The following is a 21,067-nucleotide window of genomic DNA, read 5'->3' as shown; positions in this document are numbered from 1 at the left end:
TTAAAATAATATTTAAGTGCTTAACAGATTCACATATTGAATAAAGAACTTCCCAATTCTCAGTTTAAAGGAAGGTTTTTTTTAGTTTTTTAAAAAAAAAAAAAAACTACAGAGAGAAGGCCAAAGATATGGTCTTTAGAAAACAAAAACAAACTTCAAATTTTTTTTCTTCACTTTTAAGATGAAATTAAAGGTGATTATTAAAAACAAAACATTCAAAGATGTCTCAGGCATTCTTGTTCCAACATGAGAAGTATCTCAGCAGCTATTATTCAGCTATCGCTTTATTGGCCATCCCACAAGGAGGCTGGGTATTAAATAGAGCAAAGAAGGGTTCACTCTCACTGCCTTAAACCTGGGCATCCCAAAGCAGCATTACTTACGGTTCCGCTCAGCTCCTGACAAACCCCGTCCATCAATATCCTTGTTAGATCTTCTGAAGATACACATCACCCCTGTTCCTTTAGCATCCAAGCATTGGATCGCTTACAGGTAACTTTCATCACAAAGCCAATACAGAAGCTACTGCCCTTGAACACCACAACACATTTGGGCTGACAAACATTCAACACGTGGCAGTTAAAACCACACATTCTGAACTCACGACCTTGCTGCCTAACACTGTCATCCTTCATGCTTCAAGGGCACATCATTTATCACTTTGCATCCTTGATTACTTCACAGTACCTCAGACGCAGTATCGGTGAAGCACAGCAAAGCGCGGAGGTTTTCATTTTTCTATACTTTGCAAATGTATTTCGGCCTCCCCTTTGCTTCAGTTTCCCTGACACTGTCGTACTTGATTTAGTGATATTAATCAATAAAAGACAATTTGAAAGCACACTGAAAACACAACATGTTAAGTCACAGCCAGCAGTGTTACACTTTAGGAAAAATACATCAGGGCAAACTCCAAGAAATGGGTATCGATTAGGCAATATCAGGTAATCTTTTTCGTCTCTGAAACCTGACAACCCAATTTCATAATTTTCTCAACATCTCAAAGTCTTACGCTCTTCTGGACGAAATGTTCTTCCCCCATGTGCCAATTTAATGCAATACTTTTGAGAAACCACTGTATCCAAGGCATTGTAAAGAGAACAAAAATGAGCTGGGTTATGTTCTCCCTCTCTTCAAGCTTGCAATGGGAGCCCAGGGCAGGGGTGTTTCAATCTAAATGAAAGGAAATATGAAGGCTTCCGAAAGAAGAAACACAAAACCAACAGCTGAGGAACAGGCAGAATTCCTATAGGCAGGGTGGGATGAAGGGTCTTTCTCAGAGGGAAGAGAAAGAACCCAGGCTGAACGCAGGCTGGCAGGGGAATGCTCTGGGACTAAGTATTTGAGTTCCGATGGCAGTGGCATTGGAAGAGCATGGAAACTGGAACTAAGAGGCCAAGTTAGTTTAGAGGTGACTGCACTGGAGTTATTTCATTCCGATCCAAAGCCGAAAGTTTATAATCCTCAAGGAAAAGCATGGAGATGAAGAAGAAAGTCAAGGGCAGAGGAGAACAAGTATGGCAGCGCCCTAGAAGCCAAGCTAGGAGGGACACTCGGGAAAACTGCTGGCAGCACCCAATCTATTTAAGAGGTGCAGTCAGATGGAACGGCCACTGGGCTTGGCCACCAGGAGGCCGCTGGTGTCCTCAGTGCAGCACCATCAACAAACGGAGGAGACTGGGCGGAGTTCACTGAGCCAGGAAGCGAAGGTGTACATGGAAGGAACCCCAGATTCAGGCTTTCCATATTTCCCCCACTCGGGGTTTATTTTTATATCTGAGTAGATTTATCTTTATTCTGAAAAAAAAATAGACCACATTCCCTATCTGGCTTAAGAACATTCTAATTAATAAATCTCAAAGAGCAACATTTTGACTCCATGCCATGCCAAGAACAAGATGAAATCCATCTGGAAATAAATAAAAAGTAGCCTTTTGTCTTGTTGTACCTTGTATTTTTCTACATTGTCAAAGGAGATATGTTGAATATTTGCCCATCATTACTTAAAATCACCCCAGTGCGTAAACCCTCACCTATCGGTCACCTTCAGTAGCCATATATCAGCGACAGAATCGCAACTGGATTTTTCCTACACTCCAAGAATGCTCCATAAATAACTACAATTGGATTATAATCCAAATGGGCAGAAGATAAATGCCACTTAACTACCCTCTATGAAACATCCAGGAGAGTCTTTGCTCACAAACATGTGCCGCGAGAACAAGTGTGAAACAGACTGGAAAACATAAAAAAGAGTATGTGAGAGGAGGTTTACCAAGAGTAAGTCAATGTAACAGTGGAGTTGTGATGAAGGGGGAATCAAATTAAACGCATACTGATTTATCAGCAAAGCAAATCCCCTACGAAATGGCAAGAAAAAGTGAAATACAAAAACTCATCTTTTTTTAAACCCTTTCTGGATTTAACCTCTTTTAAAAGTCAACAAGAAAGTACATTCTGATCAGCAAAGCCCAGAATAAGAGCCACTTTGAACTTATTTTGGTCTGCAATGCCAAAAAGACCCAGTAAGGTTCCAATTCCCTGAAGTAAAAAATGAAAAAGAAATAGTCTGTATATTGGAGAATCCGATAATTTATTTAGAAAAATAAATTTTAAATAACATAAAGGAAAACTAGGGCAAACTAGGCATTTCTAGCATTTCCTATGGTTCTATCAGGTATACGTTGGATTTTAAATTATAATTAATAGTGTTAAAAAATCAACTATATAAAAAGATAAAAGGCAGAGGAAGCATTGGGAAAAAATTCCTAGGTAGTTATGTAATAAGAATAACAAAAGTTTTCAGCCTTTCCCTGTACAGGACGCTCACTACACCAAGAAAGAGAATTTATGTGGGATGACCAGCGTAGTGGTTAAAATGATTCTTTAACCCACGTTAGAAGAATTGCTTTCTAATGTGAACAATCATCCCATTGCTCTCTGATTTAATTGATTACCTCTCACTGACTATGATCATTTGCCACAAGCAAACTGTTCCATTTTAAAGGAAAAATTATCCACAGCCATTTATAAAGGGTTTTCACCTAAAGAAACATTAATGAAACAATACAACCAAATTAAATCAAGCCTGCCCTCCGGCTGAAATACAAACAGCTGAAAACACATAAAAGGCACCTTGCAACTCTACATGAAATGGGTCCCAGTCAGACTCCGGACCGAACAGGCCCATTTCTCGGGTCTGACGCACCTCCTCCGGCTATTCACAGCCACTTCAGGAGCCCGCCTGACCAGAGCTGTCAGGATGTCTTGGGTATGGTATCTTTCTGCCTGGAATTACTGCAGTTCTTCAGAACAGACAAGGAAATGACAGTGGCACCCAGGGTTGTAAACTGTCCATTTCACTGATGGGGAAAGATACATTAACCCTTTAATTAAGCAACATAACTATTAGCACTGAAAGATAAGAAAAAAAACAAAAACAGAAATTTATATGAAATACCTCAGGTGTCTAAGGAGAAAATATTTTCCTGTTTTTCCAATGCAACAAAATAAATGATTAAAATCAGCTTCACTTAATCAATAAAGAAATGGGAACTGCATCCATCTTGGGTAGCAAGCTCATGGATAAAAGTAGAACATTAAAGAAATTCTAAAAAAAAATAGAGGCATTAAATTTTAATTTTCACTACACCTGGGTTAAAATTTATCACTCAAAAGACAGGATTAAGAAAGGCATTAATAAATGAGATTCCTTTATTATTCTTCTGTTAATTTGTATGTATAAATGTTGAGAAGTTTACATAGAATAGTACAAATAATTTCTCAGCCATGTTCTGGCAACTAACTGCACATTTTAGGCCTAATCTAACAGATGCTGTTAATAGTTTTCAACCAACCAAGGGACTATGGCTGTTATGAATGGGGAAAAAAGCCCATTTCTTGGAAGACAAAAAGTCCTTAATTCAAATGGACCATTTTTTTAATTGGTCTCAAAATAGATAAATGTGGGAGTTACTTTAACCTAAAGAGAGAAGAATAATGCAAACAAACTTCTTCTTAGTAACCATTTTATAAGTAATTCTTCAGTACCAACTGGATTTTATGTAAGTGAATGCAAAGACGCTTCTATCACTCAAGTGTCTGAAAGAAACTTTAGGCCCAGACTGTCTGCAATAACTTTTTAAATTTCCAGGATAAGGTCTAAACTAAACATTTGATTCCCCACTCTCCGTAAGGTATTAACAGGGAAGTAATATGAATACACTGACATATTATATGATCAATTCCCTGCTGCTTACTGACAAATGATATTCTAATTCTATTCTCATACCTACATGCACAAGGAAAAATAAAGACTAATGAATCTAAAACATTAGTCAGACTTTCTCAACAAACATCAAGACTGTCTAGTGTCTTATGTATAAATGAGGATGGTGACCAGACACAGGTTCAACTTCAGTCCTTTATCTAAGTGGCTGTATGATCATGGGAAATTCACTTAACTTCATCTTCTGTTTTCTCCTTTGTAAAACAAGATGATTCTGCTAGAGTAGAGAGCAACTCTCATGTGCCTTCTATCATTCAGAACAAAGTATGATCCTTAGGGTCACCCTAAATAATACCCGAATGAAAGAAAAACAAAGAAACAAAACTTAAACTTGAACAGCAGATTTCCGACTGCCCATTCAAGGCAAGTTTGAGCCATGGAGAAAAGTGTTTTATTGGCCAGGGTCTATTTTTCCACAACAACAACAACAAAAAGGCTAAAAGACTCTGCCGTCTAGATCCACATTTCCTCACGTATGTGGGAAGCAGGATATTACACATTCGCACACATAAGATGAACTCTGTGCCCATCAGCAAAGCAGATGGGGGCCAGCTTTTACAGCACAAGCACAAACTAAGAAAATTCTCTCACAGGCTATGCAGTCCACTCTCCATCTGACCTCAGATAGGCGATTACATTTTTATTCTTCTGTTTATTTCCTTTGTCCATGGTTTTAATGATGTAACCTAATGAAATAAAGAGCACATATTATTGGGCTCAGAAATTTTGCTGATATTTTTACATTATCATCCTTTGTCAAAATAAAGGGGACCAATTATTTCCACGGTATTGTTTATGTAAATAAACCCCCTTTTCTCCCACATTAGGAAAAAAAGAAATGCTCTGGGGAATTGTTTTTTATTACTTCTCTCTCTCCAGAGGCTTTGAATTGAATCTAAAACAACTGGCCCGACTCTTCCACTATATTTCAAATAGGTAAATTTTTTAAATTATCCTTTCAAAATAACACAATATAACATGATTTAAAATCATCACATTAGCCTACTTGCAACAACACGGTTTTGATCACACTGGCCCAAACTTCTGGCAAAACGTTCTCCTGACATCACAAGGGCCAAACAAGGAGGCGGGTGGTTGAAATGTCCACATTTCTACCAGTGGAGACACCAAAATACTGTTAAATACACTCCACCCTGCAAACAACACAGGCTCTCGTAGAGTCAGCTCCACTTTCAGTGAGTAGCTTGGGTGATTTGCTAGGGGTACTAAGTTTGCAACTGATACCTTTTTCTTTAGGGCCTGATGCATTTATTCCAAAGGAAAATATTTGTAAGTAGTCTTTAGATGAATGCGCAGAGCTGTTACTTCTTTATAGTAGCAGCCTTATTTGCTTTACACACCACTATAATTTAAGGACACCAATCATTTTAAGCAAAGTCGTTTGCAAAAAATAAAATGCAGGCAAAATCAAAGAAAATTTTCTTTCTACCAAAACATCTTTACCCTGAAACACGTCAGGTTAACATCTTCAGTGATGATACGGGTTTAATTTAAACCCTGTGTATTGACAATATTTAATGTTTTCTTATCACTTTTGGAAAATTCCAAAGGAATAGCTTAAACTGATTTCAAGACTGGTTAAAATATTTTTTATCTTTTTCCTTCAATCACACTTGTAGGTACAAATTGCCTAAGACGGAAATGAAAAATAACTAAATGCCATGCTATTTTATAGCATTCAGAATTGTTGCAATTATCTCAAAAAATAAATATAGGATATTCAAACACTACTCTTTTTTAAGGTAAAAATAGAAGCATGCAAATAACATGGTAAGGATTTCTCCATAGTGAATCCTTAGAAAAAAACTAAATATCTTATCACAGAAAGGTATGGAAGCAGAGCTATCACTGATCTCTCAATTTGATTTTTCAAAATGCGTTTCTAAAAAGATAACACAGAAGGAAAAAATACAAAATAATGCAAAATTAATTTGCATCTTATGGGAAATAACAAGGATTCTATGATGAGAAAACCCTAAAAAAAGATGAAGTATTTCCTCTCTTTTCTGAAAAGCTTAAAAAAACAAAATTAAATATTTGAAAATCAATGGACTTCAAATAATCCAAGAGAATTTGTAAAACATGTCTCTAAAATCCAATCCAGAATGCAGAATGTCAATTTGGAAATAATGGGAGCATATTTTGTTTTAAAAATTGAAAACTTTTTAAAGACAAAAATTCAAGTTAACATCCCAGTGATTAACTCAGGGACTGCTTAGCCAAGAACAACTTTCGGCACTTAAAGCATAAAACTGTCAGTTTCCTCTGCTTGGAGACAAAACATATGAAATGCAAACATTCACTGCTACATTTTCCTAGACGTGGAAGACAGAACTAACTTTTATAAAAGGTGATCACCCTGAATATTCCTACCTGGCATTATATTTATGCCGTAGCTCCCCAAAATCAGCTACAAATTCCAACCCTCAGAATCAGCCTGAGTAGAGGGCTACTACTCTAGTACATTACTCCCTAAATCTTGATGGAAGTACAATCGCTTACTGAACTCTGCTAGGGCTCAACGTACAAATATGTTAAGCTGCCTGTGCTTGATGTTATTGAACATAAGCTACCATAAACAATAAAACTCTTCAGTCATGACTTCAAAGGCCTGATAACATGATAGCCGGCATTCTATTTCTTGCAAATCTAAATAAAGCTTACTGACGGTGAGAATAATGTAAGTACCGTCTTCCCTGAATCAAGACACATTCATTTCAAGCATCATCTGTGATCAACTTGTCAAATATATATTTATAAACTTGGACTACAGAGTTTGGGAGAAGCGCTGAGTAACTAAAATTGTCTTAATCTTTTTGCCAGAAATATGTCACAGTTGGTGCTTATAATTGTTTCAAAATTATACCACAACTTTCTTTAATTTCATTCAATGTATTTCCTCATACAAATGGAATGGCAAAGGCCTGCTTGCAACAAACAATTAATGAAATACTATTTTACAGTATCTGAGCTTCCTCCTCTTCAAATACTGCTCCCCCCAAATAATATCATAAAGAAATGTAGGTAAAAATCCCACAGCTGGCACATTATTTCTTTAAAAAGAAAAATACTTATTTCTCCAAACACTAAAATATTAGAACTCAAAGAGGGGAAAAAAAAAGAAAAAGAAAAAAGTGGTAATAAAGCATGGCAGAATAATCCCGAGGAAGCATGCTTGGTCTCAGCATAATTTCCCTTAGCATCCTGAGATGAACGACATCACGCTGCCTGTGATCTCTGCTTACTCTGAAAACCAGCCAGAAGATTTTCAAAAAGGAAAAATTCTGGTTGTGCTTTCAAATGCCAAATTAACTTACAGGACGTCCACTCCTGAAGGAAAACAGCACAGTAGCGCAACAGAAGCTAGAGAATGCTTTTTGTCACGCAGAGCCGGAACTGATGAGTGTGACCCCAATGGGGTTTATCTAAAATTCCCAACTACCACAGGCAAAGAGGTCAGAAGTTTTCTATGGCAAAAATATGCAAATAAATGAAGCTATATATAGCAATTGTTCCTTATGTTATAATGGGTTGTATATTATTTAAGTCTCTCTCTCTCTCTCTCTCAATAGCAATCAAAGATGGGAAAAACGAAGAGGAGGAAAACCTGCTTACACTCACAACAAACATCTTATTCTCCCCTTCTAAGCATTGTTGGTCTCATTTTTAAATGTCCATCATTACCAATGATACATCCAGTTACTCAGGGAGGGTCAGGAGCAGGCATACACAATTAAGCGTTAACAATAATACGCTGAACTACCCTGGGAGTAAAAAGTACAGGACAGGTGTGCACAGAAGCGTAACACCAAAGAGTTAAATGTCTGACAAAGTGAACGTGCAGGATCATGAACCCATATTTACATACACACTGCACACATTATGATTTTTACTGCTGGCCTTAAATGTTATGAGTGGCAGCTTTCTTACTGAAAACTTATCAAGTACGAAGAAAAAGTAAAAAGTAAATAACTAGGGCACTCTTTCCCCAACATAAATTGTCCTAAGAACAGGGCATTTAAAGGTAAAATCAACAGTGATGAGATAGAGAGTAAAATAAACTCGTTGTAATTGAGATTTAGATGACAGTGACTTTCTTAGAGTAAATGACCAAATCTTATATCCAATGAATGTCCTGCAAATTCATTCTAAGTGTAAAGGAGAAACATCTTTTACTATCTGCTTATAAATTACAGAAAATAATGTTTTATGTTACTTATTACTTGGATGTGTAATTGCTCTGGCCACTTGTACCTAAGTTATTTTCTACAACTTACTTTGTTTAACTGAGACGCAACATTTGCAATAATCTTTAAAAAGAATAACTTGAAGACAGTATTAAACATAATCACCTGTGATGTTTCCATTTATACTTTAAGTTGTTTCATTAACATAAAAATTCAGCCACCAGATACAAACAATACATGATTTTAAAAAATCACAAAGGCATATCTAAAAATAGTTGATAGAGAATTATGAATCATTCAACAATTAGACTAATATTTGAGAAAATGTAATAACATTCCAATTAATATCTACATGGCCAATCTTAACGTTCATCGGCTGGACGGTACATTTTAAAACTGAAGTGAGCTAGACTCTCTGTCAAAAAGACTTAATCGCTTCAAAAAATAAAGCAGAAACAAATGCCAAATCTCTTTTAGAAACTTTTATACATTTGGGCTGCTTCATAGAATTGAGAGAAAAACAGGCTGACGTATTTATTCTACATCTTTCAGAGCTAAGGATGATGTGAGGATAATGACATCACAGAGAAGCCACAAGGAGAAGCTGGCTTTTGTTTTGCCAATCTCGTTCTCATTTCAGAACCAAAATTATCATGAAATTAACCCCCAAATCAGCGTGGGGATGCATTAAGTAATTAGAATGTATATTACAAAGACTGAAGTCATTTCAAAAAATATATATGTTAAAATTCCATTCACTGCCTTAATGCAAAAACATTCTGTATGTGCGAGACTACAGACATGTGCACATCCATGTGCGCACTAAGTTCACATGACGCCACACAGTCACAGGCTACACGGTGCATAGCTCAGAGAAAACTAAAGCTAAAACTGGACTAGTAATGCTTGATCCCTTTGCACATAAAGTATTTCGTGTAATAGAAAATTTAGATTCTACAAACAAACTTCTACCATATATCTTCACACTATTTATAGATGGATCTGATCTCAGACATAATAGCTGCTTCTATAAAGAGAAACTGAAATAGTGATTCACAAGTATTCCCTGAAAGCTACATTGTGGAATCTAACCAAGAAGCATGTTATATTATAGATGTTTATTGGTTGTAAGTTTCATAAATTCTGTCCAGATTCTACAAATTAAAAAAGCTCTAAAGCAAAATCTCTTTTCTCTCTCTTTTCTACAACTAAAATATACTTAATATCTAAATATTAATTGTGTTGTATCTATCATCCTATACTGGGTCCATTCTTGGTTGGTGTAATACTCAACTTAATGTAATATTAATGCTTTGTAAAGGCTTGGGACATATGTATTAGATAATACGAATATGCTTATTATTCTTTGTAGTACTATACTGCATGCTACCATGAATAAAAAGTAATTAACAGATGGAGCAATTATAAATGCAAATAGAAGAACCCTGTCCCCTCCAAATAAAGGAAAAATGAAACAAAATATAGACACTTAAAAATTTCCTTCCGACACTATCTACTATAGAAGGCTTAAAGAGCTGACAATGAGTCATTTGTTTATTGAAGTGTTAAATACATTGAATGTATAAGTTAACTTCTGACTTACTTAAAAGTATTTGGAACATTTTCCAGAGCCTATTTTGACTGGGTCAATTACCTAGATACCAGAGTTGTTGCACTGTGTTGCCTGATGAAATAGGACATGCAGCAACCCTCAAAACCAGTATTACAAGCCTAGCAGACAGCATCACATTCGGGTGACGCACAGAATCCATCACCCTAGGGGAGAACACTATGGCCATAGTACAGAGTTGTTACATGTTCCATATTATTTCTGCATAACGTTTTGAGATGATAGAATTGTAAATTATAAAGTGCTGTCCCATAAAAAGATATATGTTCAGAAACAGCACCATCACTAAACTGTTCCTTTTGACAAAAATGGGACTTTGAAAACATCATCTTCAGAAGCACTTCTTAAAATACACTGAAAGGTAACATTTTGATTTATAGTTTTTTGTCATTTCTTAAATTTCTTAGTAAATTCAAGGGAGATAATAAGTATTGTGATAATAATGATGGCTTCCTTACAGTTAAACCCCATACTCATTTCACACTTCTAGACTTCATAAAGGAGGTCATGTAGCTCCTTAAAAGAGTCACGTTTAAAGCGCAGAGTTAATGCTTAGGTGTTAGACCCCACCACCAAGGGTATCTATGTACACTCAGTCCACATACATCCCATACATGAGACATACCTACAACAGCATGCACACATAGCAGCAATGATTTAAACATAGTATAGCTACTGTGAATACTTCACACATTTCCAGATACTTACACTGCTAGATTTCCTCTCATATTATAGGTATCCCACTACCAACTACCCCAAAATTACACAAAGCAAAATATGTTACCTTTGCTCAAACAACACTGCAGTTCATTACATAACAAAGTGTCATCCTTAATTGCTCAGGAACCAAGACAGTGGTGGATTCTTGGAGCAGAAGTGGTGCTGAATGGTTTGAGGCAAAACTGAAACATATTGTTTAAGTAAACCTTAAGGGGAGGGGATCATATGCGCAATTGATGATTTTTTTTTTGTATCATCTTCCACAAAGCCTCTCCAACCCCTCCCCACCGCTGAACAGTCAACAAGCCGCTGATATTAAAGGAAGGCAGCTCTGAATACCTCCTTCTCCCTTTTATTTTCTTCTTGCTAAACTTTATTACGGTTCCCTCAGTTTTTAATAAGCCAACATTCATTAAACAAACATGTATTGACAGAGAAACCCCTAACTTAAAATTTAGGCTTGAAAACTTTGGAAAAAATAAAATAAAATAACCAAGACTTACTGGAAGACACTCTCACTAGGCTGATGCGAACAACTTACAGATTGAGTTCCTAAAGTTTTTTCCTGACAAATCCTTAAGGAAAGACGTAATCAGCAAAGAAAGAATGTCTCTGATTTGAACTACAGTCTACAGGTCTCACAAGAAAAACTGAGAAATGCATAAGGTAAATCAAAACTGTCAAATTTCTCCCCAAAGAACACCTCAACTTCCCTAAATACGTGGAATGTTTTTCTGATAATTATACATGCCTTAAAAGACATTTTAAAGTATCAATGTGATACCTAATTTTTAGTATGTATTATTTCTAAAATATACTGTTTTAAAAAAATTCTCAGAACAAATTTGGGGTTAAAGCAAAGTCGTCCCAGACAAGCAACCACAAGCTTTCAACCTTATGAACAATTCACATCAGAAATGTTTCTCAGTTCTGGCCCGCCAAATGGGGCAAGGGCCCCATCTCTGGATGGAGTGTCTTTGCCTGTGGAAGGAAATACTGGCACAAATCTTTTTGCCCTCCTGAGAGATTTTCCTACTTGCCAGGTTCAGAAGTTGCCCTGATGTCAATCAACATCTCCAAGATGTCTCTTAATTGGAGAAAGTTCTGTTTGCCTGTGCAAGATCAGAAAGAAAGAAAATAACTATTTAAAAAGAAAAAAAAAGGAAACTAAAACGCTGTGTAATTAATAGGGTTAAAAATTATCATCTAAAATTGCGAGAAAAAAGAACCACCAGCAGAAACAAACTGACCCTTAAAATTAACACTTTCCCTCTAAAAATATAGTTTTTGTAAAGTTTCATCTACTTTTCTTCCTCTGTATGGAAAAATTATTAATATTACAATTAAACTTCCACATTTCAGGCTGTTGCTAACAGGTGTAGCATTCTATAAAAACATATTCACTGACCTGTTGCCATTGATAAGCTTAATTAATTCATGTCAGTTGAAACAAAAACAACTCTTTTTTTCCAAGTAAGAAAGAAGTAACGCAACACAAATACCCACTTCTCCCCCAAACCCCAAAACTGTTTAAGTTACGGTAACCTGAAATGCACCAGCCATCACAGAGAGCAATTGGAGAAACCCAGCAGTGTTCAGCAGGAAAGATTTTTAATAACAGATTGAAAAACAAGAATAAAAATAACTACATCAACAGAGCCTTTCTTCCTCAGGCCACAAGCCCGTTCTTACTTGAACTTTTTTTTTTTTTTAAATGGCATTTTGGCCACTAAAACCAATCCAGAACATTATTAAAAGTTAAAAGCTACCAATTACTTCTGTCTGTTCTTTTAAAGCAAAGTTTGGCATTACGTCAGTTGGTTTAAAGAAAACAAGAAAGAGAGAGAAAGAGTAGGAGAGAAAGTTTCCTGCTTGTATAAACTAAACCACCAGGGAAGGTGTCTAGCCACTTGTAAAGTATTTACTGCAGGCTTTTAAAGAGCTAGAAAATATTTAAAAATTAAAAGTTTTATTTCTTATTTCTAATGAAACATACTTAGGAACGAAAAAGTGTAGCCTTAGCATCTTCTTTGAAATGTTTGGATGTCATTTGTATTTCAGGTCATAACACTGAATCAGAAAATGATTTCCAATGATGCTTCAAATTTGAAATACGGAGATAATTTCATCTTTGTTTTTGTTACTTGGATTCGTGCTCTTGAGGAAAAAAAGAAAGTGGGATCACAAAAAAAGTAGACGTTGCTACGACAATAGCCCGCAAAGCTACTGTGGTCGGTCAGGCTTCTTCATCTAACTCTTAATAATTCGAATAATTGCAGCCATAGATCCTTCTGCAAATTCAGTGAGGAGGTTTCCTTATGTCTACAAGATCTCTTTCTAACCTAAATCAATTTCTACATTATTATAACCATCAGAGAACCAAGCCAAAGACCAACAAAGTCAGCTCCCAGGCATCAGAGAGCCACGGGGTGATATGACAACCCCGAAGGTGACCAGAATACTAACATTAAAGATATTACAAGGGCCTATATAATTAATCAAATACCCTACACAAATAAACAAATGGCTTAAGACCCATTTATACACCAGGTCAAATTTTTTCAAGTGGTTATTCCCTCTGTAGCCTTGTTTGCTACTGAACAGTAGTATAAAACAACACTTGGCATTTTAGCATATTTAATCCACTGGTTAAAGGTTTTAGGAGGTAAATAATTTGGATAATTATAAAAATTGTGCTCATTTTTTTTTCAATGTAAATGACTGCAAAGTGTATTAGACTCCTCTATACACAAGAATTACAAGTACCCTCAGAGAATTAGATTAAATTTCTGCTTGGCAAAGGCTATAAGAGTTTCTTCATATTTTATCTAAGGGGCCCCTAGAATTCCATAAATCATGACTATTACGGTAACAAGAAATTCTCTTCCTTCTGTATGATCATATCAAAAGAGGAACGTAGTTATCATATGGATAAAGTAAAACCGAGTCTAGATATGCTGCCGTAACTTTGCTCAAATTTCAATAAATAAAAAATAAGAGAAACGAGAACAAGACTCAGAAGGAGTTACCAGTGGCATTAGTAATTATAACCAGCAAAAGGGAGAGAGAAAGAAATCTTTTACCTGAAAGCTTCACCAAGGATGACCAACAGAAAGCAAGTCCATAAAACTTGACTGTTTTTATCAAATTGATTGTAACTTGTGAGCTGTACTATTTGGGGCAAAACCGTCTGAGTTTATAGTTTTCTACGCCTGCCAAAAACAGATGCAGACTACCACACGAGCTGTCCTGCGGAAACTAAATTAAGCAAAGGCAAATACCAAGTGGAAAGTTGTCAGACTGTTGAATGAATGGCCTCATTTTACACACCAGAGAATATCTCAATAAGAATAAGTTTTAACGTGCACCAGTCATTTTAAGTGCATCGCTTATTTCAAAAATAGTAATTTTCCCTTTAAATCAATGATAAACACCTGCCCAGAACTTTTTTAAACTTCACTTTCTTTTACACACAATAGCATAGTATTGTTACATTATTGTTTGCTATCAAAGGGATATTTAAGTGAAAAATAATAATTTTTACATATTGAATATGGAAAACATTTAAAGGCCACTAACCCAATAATTTGTACTCATTTCTGATTAGAAATAAAGTTCTAGCTCAAAAATAATTTGCCACAACTTCTTTTAAAACTTTCACTAATGTTTATTTACTTCAACAAAGAAGATAAGACAGGAGTTCATTAAAACTTAACACTTTTTGGCATTCTTAATAGAAATATGCAGATCATTAAATACAAATTGCAGTCACTCTTTCTCTCTCTGTCTCTCTCCACATACACGCACACACACAAATAATAATAATAACAATAATATCATAGAAACATCATTGATATACTAGGATCTTAAAAGCAGCTTTTTCACAGCTACATTCATTTCCGTTTTGAAGGTTTCCCTGATGAATGAAGATTTCCTTATGTGTAGTCCAGAGACCTACATTGTGGAAATCACAGTAAACCAGAAGTAATATGACTTAAAAGAAAAGTAAAAATAATACTGAAAATATGGTAGGGGCATATGCAACTCACCCATGATTAGCACATTCATATAGACTCTACCTGGTTTTGAAGCAAGAACTGTCTAAAATCATTTAAAATATTCTCATCAAAATTCTGAGCTCTAAAATCAACTCCGACTTCACAGCTACTAGGACACTTTTCTCTTTACGTTTAATGTTACCTTGAAGACACAAAGGACAACATCTAAGTAGCAGTGGAGACCCTTATGGCGTCTAGAATTCAGAGGAGTGACAAACTATGTTGTAAGGAACTTGTTATGTTCCAATATTTATTTGGAGAGTGTCAGACTTAGCTATTATTATGTGTGAAAAAGTAGTCTACACACATACACCCCAACATACAACAGATATATCGGGAAGCCGCAACATCAGTTCACCGGTAGGAAATAACACTTTGCCAACAGAGTATTAGTGAAGCTTCGGGATGCCTCACATTTAGAGAAATCAAGTCAGAATGTCGGCAGTAAACCCTATTTCCCCTCAGGAGTTTTCTATCCACATTATTAATACCCAGAAATAATCGTCAAATTTTAGCACATTAGTGGCCCTGTCTATTCAACTGAATCGAGAGAGGTTTCATCCCAGGAAACAACTTAAAAGGAAAGTTTAAAACTGAGGAGAGAAAAGCTCTAACAACGATATTTTTGACTCATTAAGCATGTCATTAATAAACTTTCACTTAAAGGTAAAAAAAAAAAAAAATCCTCAAAATGTTGGTATCATTTCCAGAATGTCCGGTCAGCATCACAACTTACAGGAAACACTTCATCTTCCCATACAAACCCTGTATTTATTCACAACCCTGGCATACTTGGGAAAAGAAAAAAAGCCCACACCATTTTAGAGCTGGTTGGCTTTTTTACATTAACTGGTGGAATATCTGAGAAAGTGCTCTAGGCAAACGAGCAGCATGTAAGAAACTTCACAACAGTGAGTTCAGAAACTTTCATTCTCATTTTGTCCACGTCAAGAACTGGCTGCGCGCATGCATTACTTTCCCTTGCTGCCCCTTGCATTTTTAACTCTGGCAGCGTTTTCTAAATGATCAACTTTTCCCAAAACCAGCAGGAAAGTAACATGAAGCCGGCAACATCCATAGGTTTTTACCTTAAAGAGTTGAAGGACTTTGAAGACTTTTTAGAAGGTTCCTATTTTATTTTTGTTTTGAGCAATCAAACGTTAGGCAACAACCAGGCCTAGAGTTATCACTTCTTCGTAATTTTGTCTCAGGCCCGATCTGTGTTTTCCCTTTGTACTTATTATTCCTCTCAGACCCTTTCCTGTTCACCTGGTGCGTTTACAAAAAGTTCAATGACTCTACAAAAGTGCAATAAATTGGCCTAACTTCTCTGCGATTTAACTTCGCTAAGTTTCTCACTGCACTTCCCTCACTGAAAAGTCTAGCCGTGATTTTCCAAAATAGGATAAGGATGAATATTCTATCATAACTGTGGTTCATCATTAAGATCCATCGCTCTTACTCAAAAACTTTCATAGTTATCAATTATGAGGCCTAAAAAGATGTGAGGAAGTAAAGCAAGACCTAAAACTTAGCAAGTCCAAGATTCTCCCTGAAACCCACCATTCTTTCTTGCTCTCTAACTTAAATTGCTTTACTTTAGAGTCTTGGGGCTATAAATCGGTGACTGACTTCCCTAGGGGAAACCACCATCTCACACAGGTACTAACAAACAAACAAAAAAAACCTTTCCCAGCCACAAAAACATCTTTGCACTTCAAACAGTTCCCACCCCTGCCTCACCCTCAAATTATTCATGGGGTCCTGTAATCCTGGAGTTATTTGAGGGGGCAGCCGGTGTTTGCCTTGGCCTTTCAAAGATGCGTTTCTCTAGAACCCAAACAGGAACTAGACAGAAGGCGAAGCGCCCGTAAGCCTGGATGTCCCAACGCTGTCAGGCATTTAATCACCGGCCAGTGTCCACTGACCCGAGACACATGGCGCATCATCCGAACCGCAGAGGAAGTCTGCCCCTTCCTTAGCCCCTACGGAAGCGCCCTGGCTGCAAGGCCCCGCCACATGGCACGGACCGGGCACAGAACCCCTCGACCAAGCCGCCCTGAGCCGTGCACAGGCGGGTGCATCAGGGGATGCGACTACCCTCCTTCTCCAGCTCAGTTGGGCCTTCCAGGGAAAAAAGTTTGAAGCCTGGTTTTGCAAACTCTTCAAAGCCAACACCGGTCCTCTGCTGTTTTCCTACTATGGGGACCCCACGAAAGGCCCCTCTCTGAGACCCTCCTGACCCTCCCAAGTTCGCCCAACTTACTACTGTGCATGCTGGTGCCTAGTCTGCTCCCCGCTTGTCAGGAGCCCCAGAAAACTTGCAGCGGCGGCGGTGTTGGCGGCGGCGGCCCCTCGGGTCCAGCCACCTCCAGCTCCTCCGCCGCGCCCGGTAGGAGAGAATTAAAATCAGCCAGAAAGAGACAGAGGGGGGGAGCAAGGCTGCGAGGGGGAGGGGGCACCGGCCTGAAACTTCTTTTTTTGGCAAATGGGGATTTGTTTTTCCTCCTCCCCGGCGGCTGAACTTGACCCTCCTGACTCCAGGGGCTACTGCAGTTTGAAGTCGCTCCTTTCTAAGGCTCAGATGCCTTAGACCCACCAAAAGGAGGGGGGGCGGGGGGAGAGCAGAAGAGGAGAAAGAAAGAAAGAAATCACACGCGCAAAAAAAGGAAGAAAGAAAATGCATGTGAAACCCGAGAAGCCTTCGCTTGGCTTTCTGCACACTCTCCCTCTGCTTTCCCCCCCCCCCCCCAAAGAAAGTCACTTTTAATTCCCAGGGCTCCCCGCTCGCGATCGCCCACATTTTGCGCACACACGCTTGGGCGCAGCACTCGCAGCGCGGTGCCCGGGCCGAGCCGAGCGGCTCCCGCGCCCCCCGCCCCGTACCCTCCGCGCCCCGGCCCCGAGGCCGCCGGGGCCTCCCCTCCTTACCTGTTGATTAATCGTCAAGAACACCCTCCGCAGCCCGAAAGATGGTGGCGCGGCAGCCAGAGCCATGAACCGTCTTCTGTTGTTTGCAGAGTTGATCTTGGATTATTTGGGGGGGGAGAAAGGTCTTTCCTGCCTCCCCCCCTTCTCCTCCCCCCCCTTTATTAAAAGAGAGAGAGAGAGAGAGAGAAAGCAAGAGAAAGAGAAAGGAAATAGAACAAGGATGTGCCCGGTGCCGGGTGGGAGAGAGGAGGGGGGGGTGTTTTTTGTTAAAAAAAAAAAAAATGGAAAGGCGAGAGAGCGATCGAGAGGACGCGGGGTCCGGAGAAACGAGCAGCACCAAAAAAGAGGACGCTTGAGATTGCAGTGAGATCGGGTCTTTATCAGAAATGTTATCGCTTGTCAGGACCTCAGTCTCCGCGCATTACGTCAGTTTCAAGACACCAACACTATTAATATCAAAGGAGCCTTCGCGGAGGAAAGCGCCACCCCAGACCGAGCTCCCTTAAAGAGACAGCGCGCGTCCCCGCGCTGCCGCCGCCTCCGCCGCCGCCTCCACCGCCGCCCCGCCCGGCTCAGGCACCAGCCGCCGCCGCCAGCCAGGACCGGCCCCGGCCGCGGCCCGCCACTGCACGAGAACTTCGCCCGAGTCCGAGCGCCGCAAATGAGAGCTGCGCGGTGCATGGACCCAGCTACCTTCCCGCCCCGCCTCTAACCCCCTCCTCCTCCTCCCCCACCCCCACGTGTGAACGTGCGGGCTGGAAACCCAGGAAAAATACGAAAGCTTTAGAATAAGGAGATAAAGATAAGGACCTACCTTGGGGGGTGGGGGGGAGAGGGGGGTCAGGTGAAGCGCCAGTGCGTGGTGGCCAGATCGATGGTCCCAAAACACTTGGAGATGCTCTCAGGAACAGTCAAAAGAACTCTAAAAGTGCTTTTACCTTTTGGGGTGTTTCTTTCCCTTCTCCCTCCTAATTAAACGAGGCAGGATTTGTGTGTGCGTGTGTGTGTGTGTGTGTGTGTGTCCCCCCTCCCCCGCCCTTTTTCTAGGACCTGAAGTCTTAGGACACCTAGTCGGTGGGCTGTTGCCCATGCATTTGATGGCAAGTGGGCTTGTGGAGAACTTGAACTCTATCCTGAGTTGAAGAAGTGCGGACTGAAGTTGCTATGGTTCTGTGGGCTAGGGAGAAGCTAGCAAGCTCCATGGGTGCTTAATAGTGGTACTACAAAATAGGTAAGATGGGAACATTATTCAAATGCTGCAAGCTAAGTACCTGCAGCTCTTCGGATTTGTAGTAGTAAAAGATAAGGAATACTGAATTAAGCTTGGCATACTCTTTACTACTTCACATCACCAAACAGTCTCATTGTTAAATGAAATGCCCTCAAAATAAGTTACTGAATTGGGAAGGGTGTGTTTTTTTCTTAATTTTCCTTTTTAACTTCTAAAAACCAACAACGCCTAAAAGAATACCATGACAAGATTCAAAGTATAGTAGGCGTTAAAAACCTAAGTAAACATTTCTTGGGACTTCATTTTCTTCAGTTGGGTGACTTTAAGTGCATGTTTTTCCTCTAGTGAAAATCAGTTTAAACTAATTTTGTGCTAAAAGAAGAAACATCCTCCTTCTCCAAACTACAAAATGATTAAAACTAGAATTTTAGAGAGGTACAATCGTGAATCTGTAAGCCAAAGATGAAGTAATTTCCTCCAGAATATTTTTTCACTAAATAATTCTTGCATCGTTTAAGGGGGGGGAAAAAAAAGAAAGCTAAGTGTATATTTTGAAACATTATTATCAGAAGTGAAAAAGCCAATAAAAAAATGTTTAACTTAAGCATGTGGTTTTAGAACCTTACTGATTTTTCTGTAAAATCTTCATGTCTTCTTAATGTACCTAGTCAGGGAGATACGTGATTCCTTCTTGTAGCACTTTTATTCTGGAATTTTGGTATCGTGTCTCATACTCTATTCGTAGAAAAGCAATCATTCTTTTGCAGTGGAGAAACTAGTCAGGTAAAAGGGTAGTCAAAATACAGTTTCACAATGAGACAAACATTATATTCCCTAAAGGAGTGAGAAGACAATGAACCTTATATGCATGGAGTTATTCGTATGTTACCATCAATTTAAATTAATTTGGGAACAGAGTGAGATTTATATATAGTGCTGCTTGCAGGGAAAATTAATATCAAAATCTTCAGTAAATCTCATAGTCAGCTACTAATGACCACCTGCATATTTTCACACTAGAGTCATTTAATACTGTCCACCGCCAATTTCCACTGTAAAAAGTATTCATATATTAAATATAGACCTTTATTTTCTTTTTTAAGCCATAAATTAGCTTACCGACTTTTATGGAAATACGCATGGCACAGTGAGAAGCATTTTTATTCAGGGGGAAAAAAAGGATCTGAGTAAAACATTCTTGAGCCATGACTAAAAATATTAGATCAAATAAATTTTGAAATATGAATCTGAATAGTAAAACAGTTTGTAGTTAAAGGGTTAATACCACCTAAAACTGCTGAAGCTGGTATCTAACTGATAAAATCTCAGGCTGTATCATCTTAGCAGCAAAGTTAAATAGTACAATACATCACAAGGATTAGTCTCCTAATCTATTTCTGCTTCCTACAGTTTAAATGACATTTTAAAAGGGGAAGTGATCTTCCTCTTCGTCACTCTCACATGTAAGGCAATCATCAAGAGTGTAAATTTACTCACGTGAAACAATCATTGATTAAATTGGTTCAAAAAATTAAATTACATGCTTTTGCAAGCACAAAACCCTTGGGATGGCTGGTGTTTTTCCACCTGTAATAATACAAAATTTGACCATTAAGTGTACCCAAAATTATACATTATATAAAATGTTAAAGCCAAAGGTCTGAGGGTGAATTATGTCCTTCAGTTGAAAGGATAAAGTTACATTTCAGGTACTGAAGCCAACATATTCATGGTCACTTAAAAATTTAATGAATGAAGTTTCACGGACCCAATTTCCCTGAAGTTTGCCTGAGAAATGAAGACTCTCTTCATGTTCCTTTTTATATTTTGAGTTCAGCAGATCAAAATGCTGCCTGTATCAATTCATTTACATGAACCACAAAAGATCTGTAGAGAACTTAATAAAGGCACAAATATTTTGGTAAACTTTTTCAAGCAAATTATTTATTTATGAAATAATTTATGAAGTAAATTTTACCTCATGCCTTAGATATATTACAT

General features: G+C 38.2%; 1 protein-coding gene across 5 annotated transcripts in view; it reads right to left on the bottom strand.

Moving 5' to 3' along the window:
- TRPS1 (transcriptional repressor GATA binding 1) overlaps positions 1 to 18,502 on the bottom strand; it is a 230,996-nt gene extending 212,494 nt beyond the window's left edge. For 3 of the 5 annotated variants that reach the window (XM_045181505.3, XM_045181503.3, XM_024572046.3), the window contains exon 1: positions 17,836 to 18,501. Coding sequence is in view for 1 of the 5 variants with exons in the window: in XM_045181504.2 (XP_045037439.2) it covers positions 17,171 to 17,180 (10 nt within the window). In the remaining 4 variants the exon portion in view is untranslated. Of the gene's footprint in view, positions 1 to 17,170; positions 17,641 to 17,835 lie in introns of those variants that run through there. The other 2 variants (XM_045181502.2, XM_045181504.2) reach the window with 2 other exon arrangements.
- Between the last annotated feature and the right edge of the window lie 2,565 nt (positions 18,503 to 21,067).

This window comes from Desmodus rotundus, chromosome 8 (assembly GCF_022682495.2).
Source record: "Desmodus rotundus isolate HL8 chromosome 8, HLdesRot8A.1, whole genome shotgun sequence".
Lineage (NCBI taxonomy): Eukaryota > Metazoa > Chordata > Mammalia > Chiroptera > Phyllostomidae > Desmodus > Desmodus rotundus.
The sequence above is the reverse complement of the archived record's forward strand: the minus strand, read 5'-3'. Positions and strand labels throughout refer to the sequence as shown.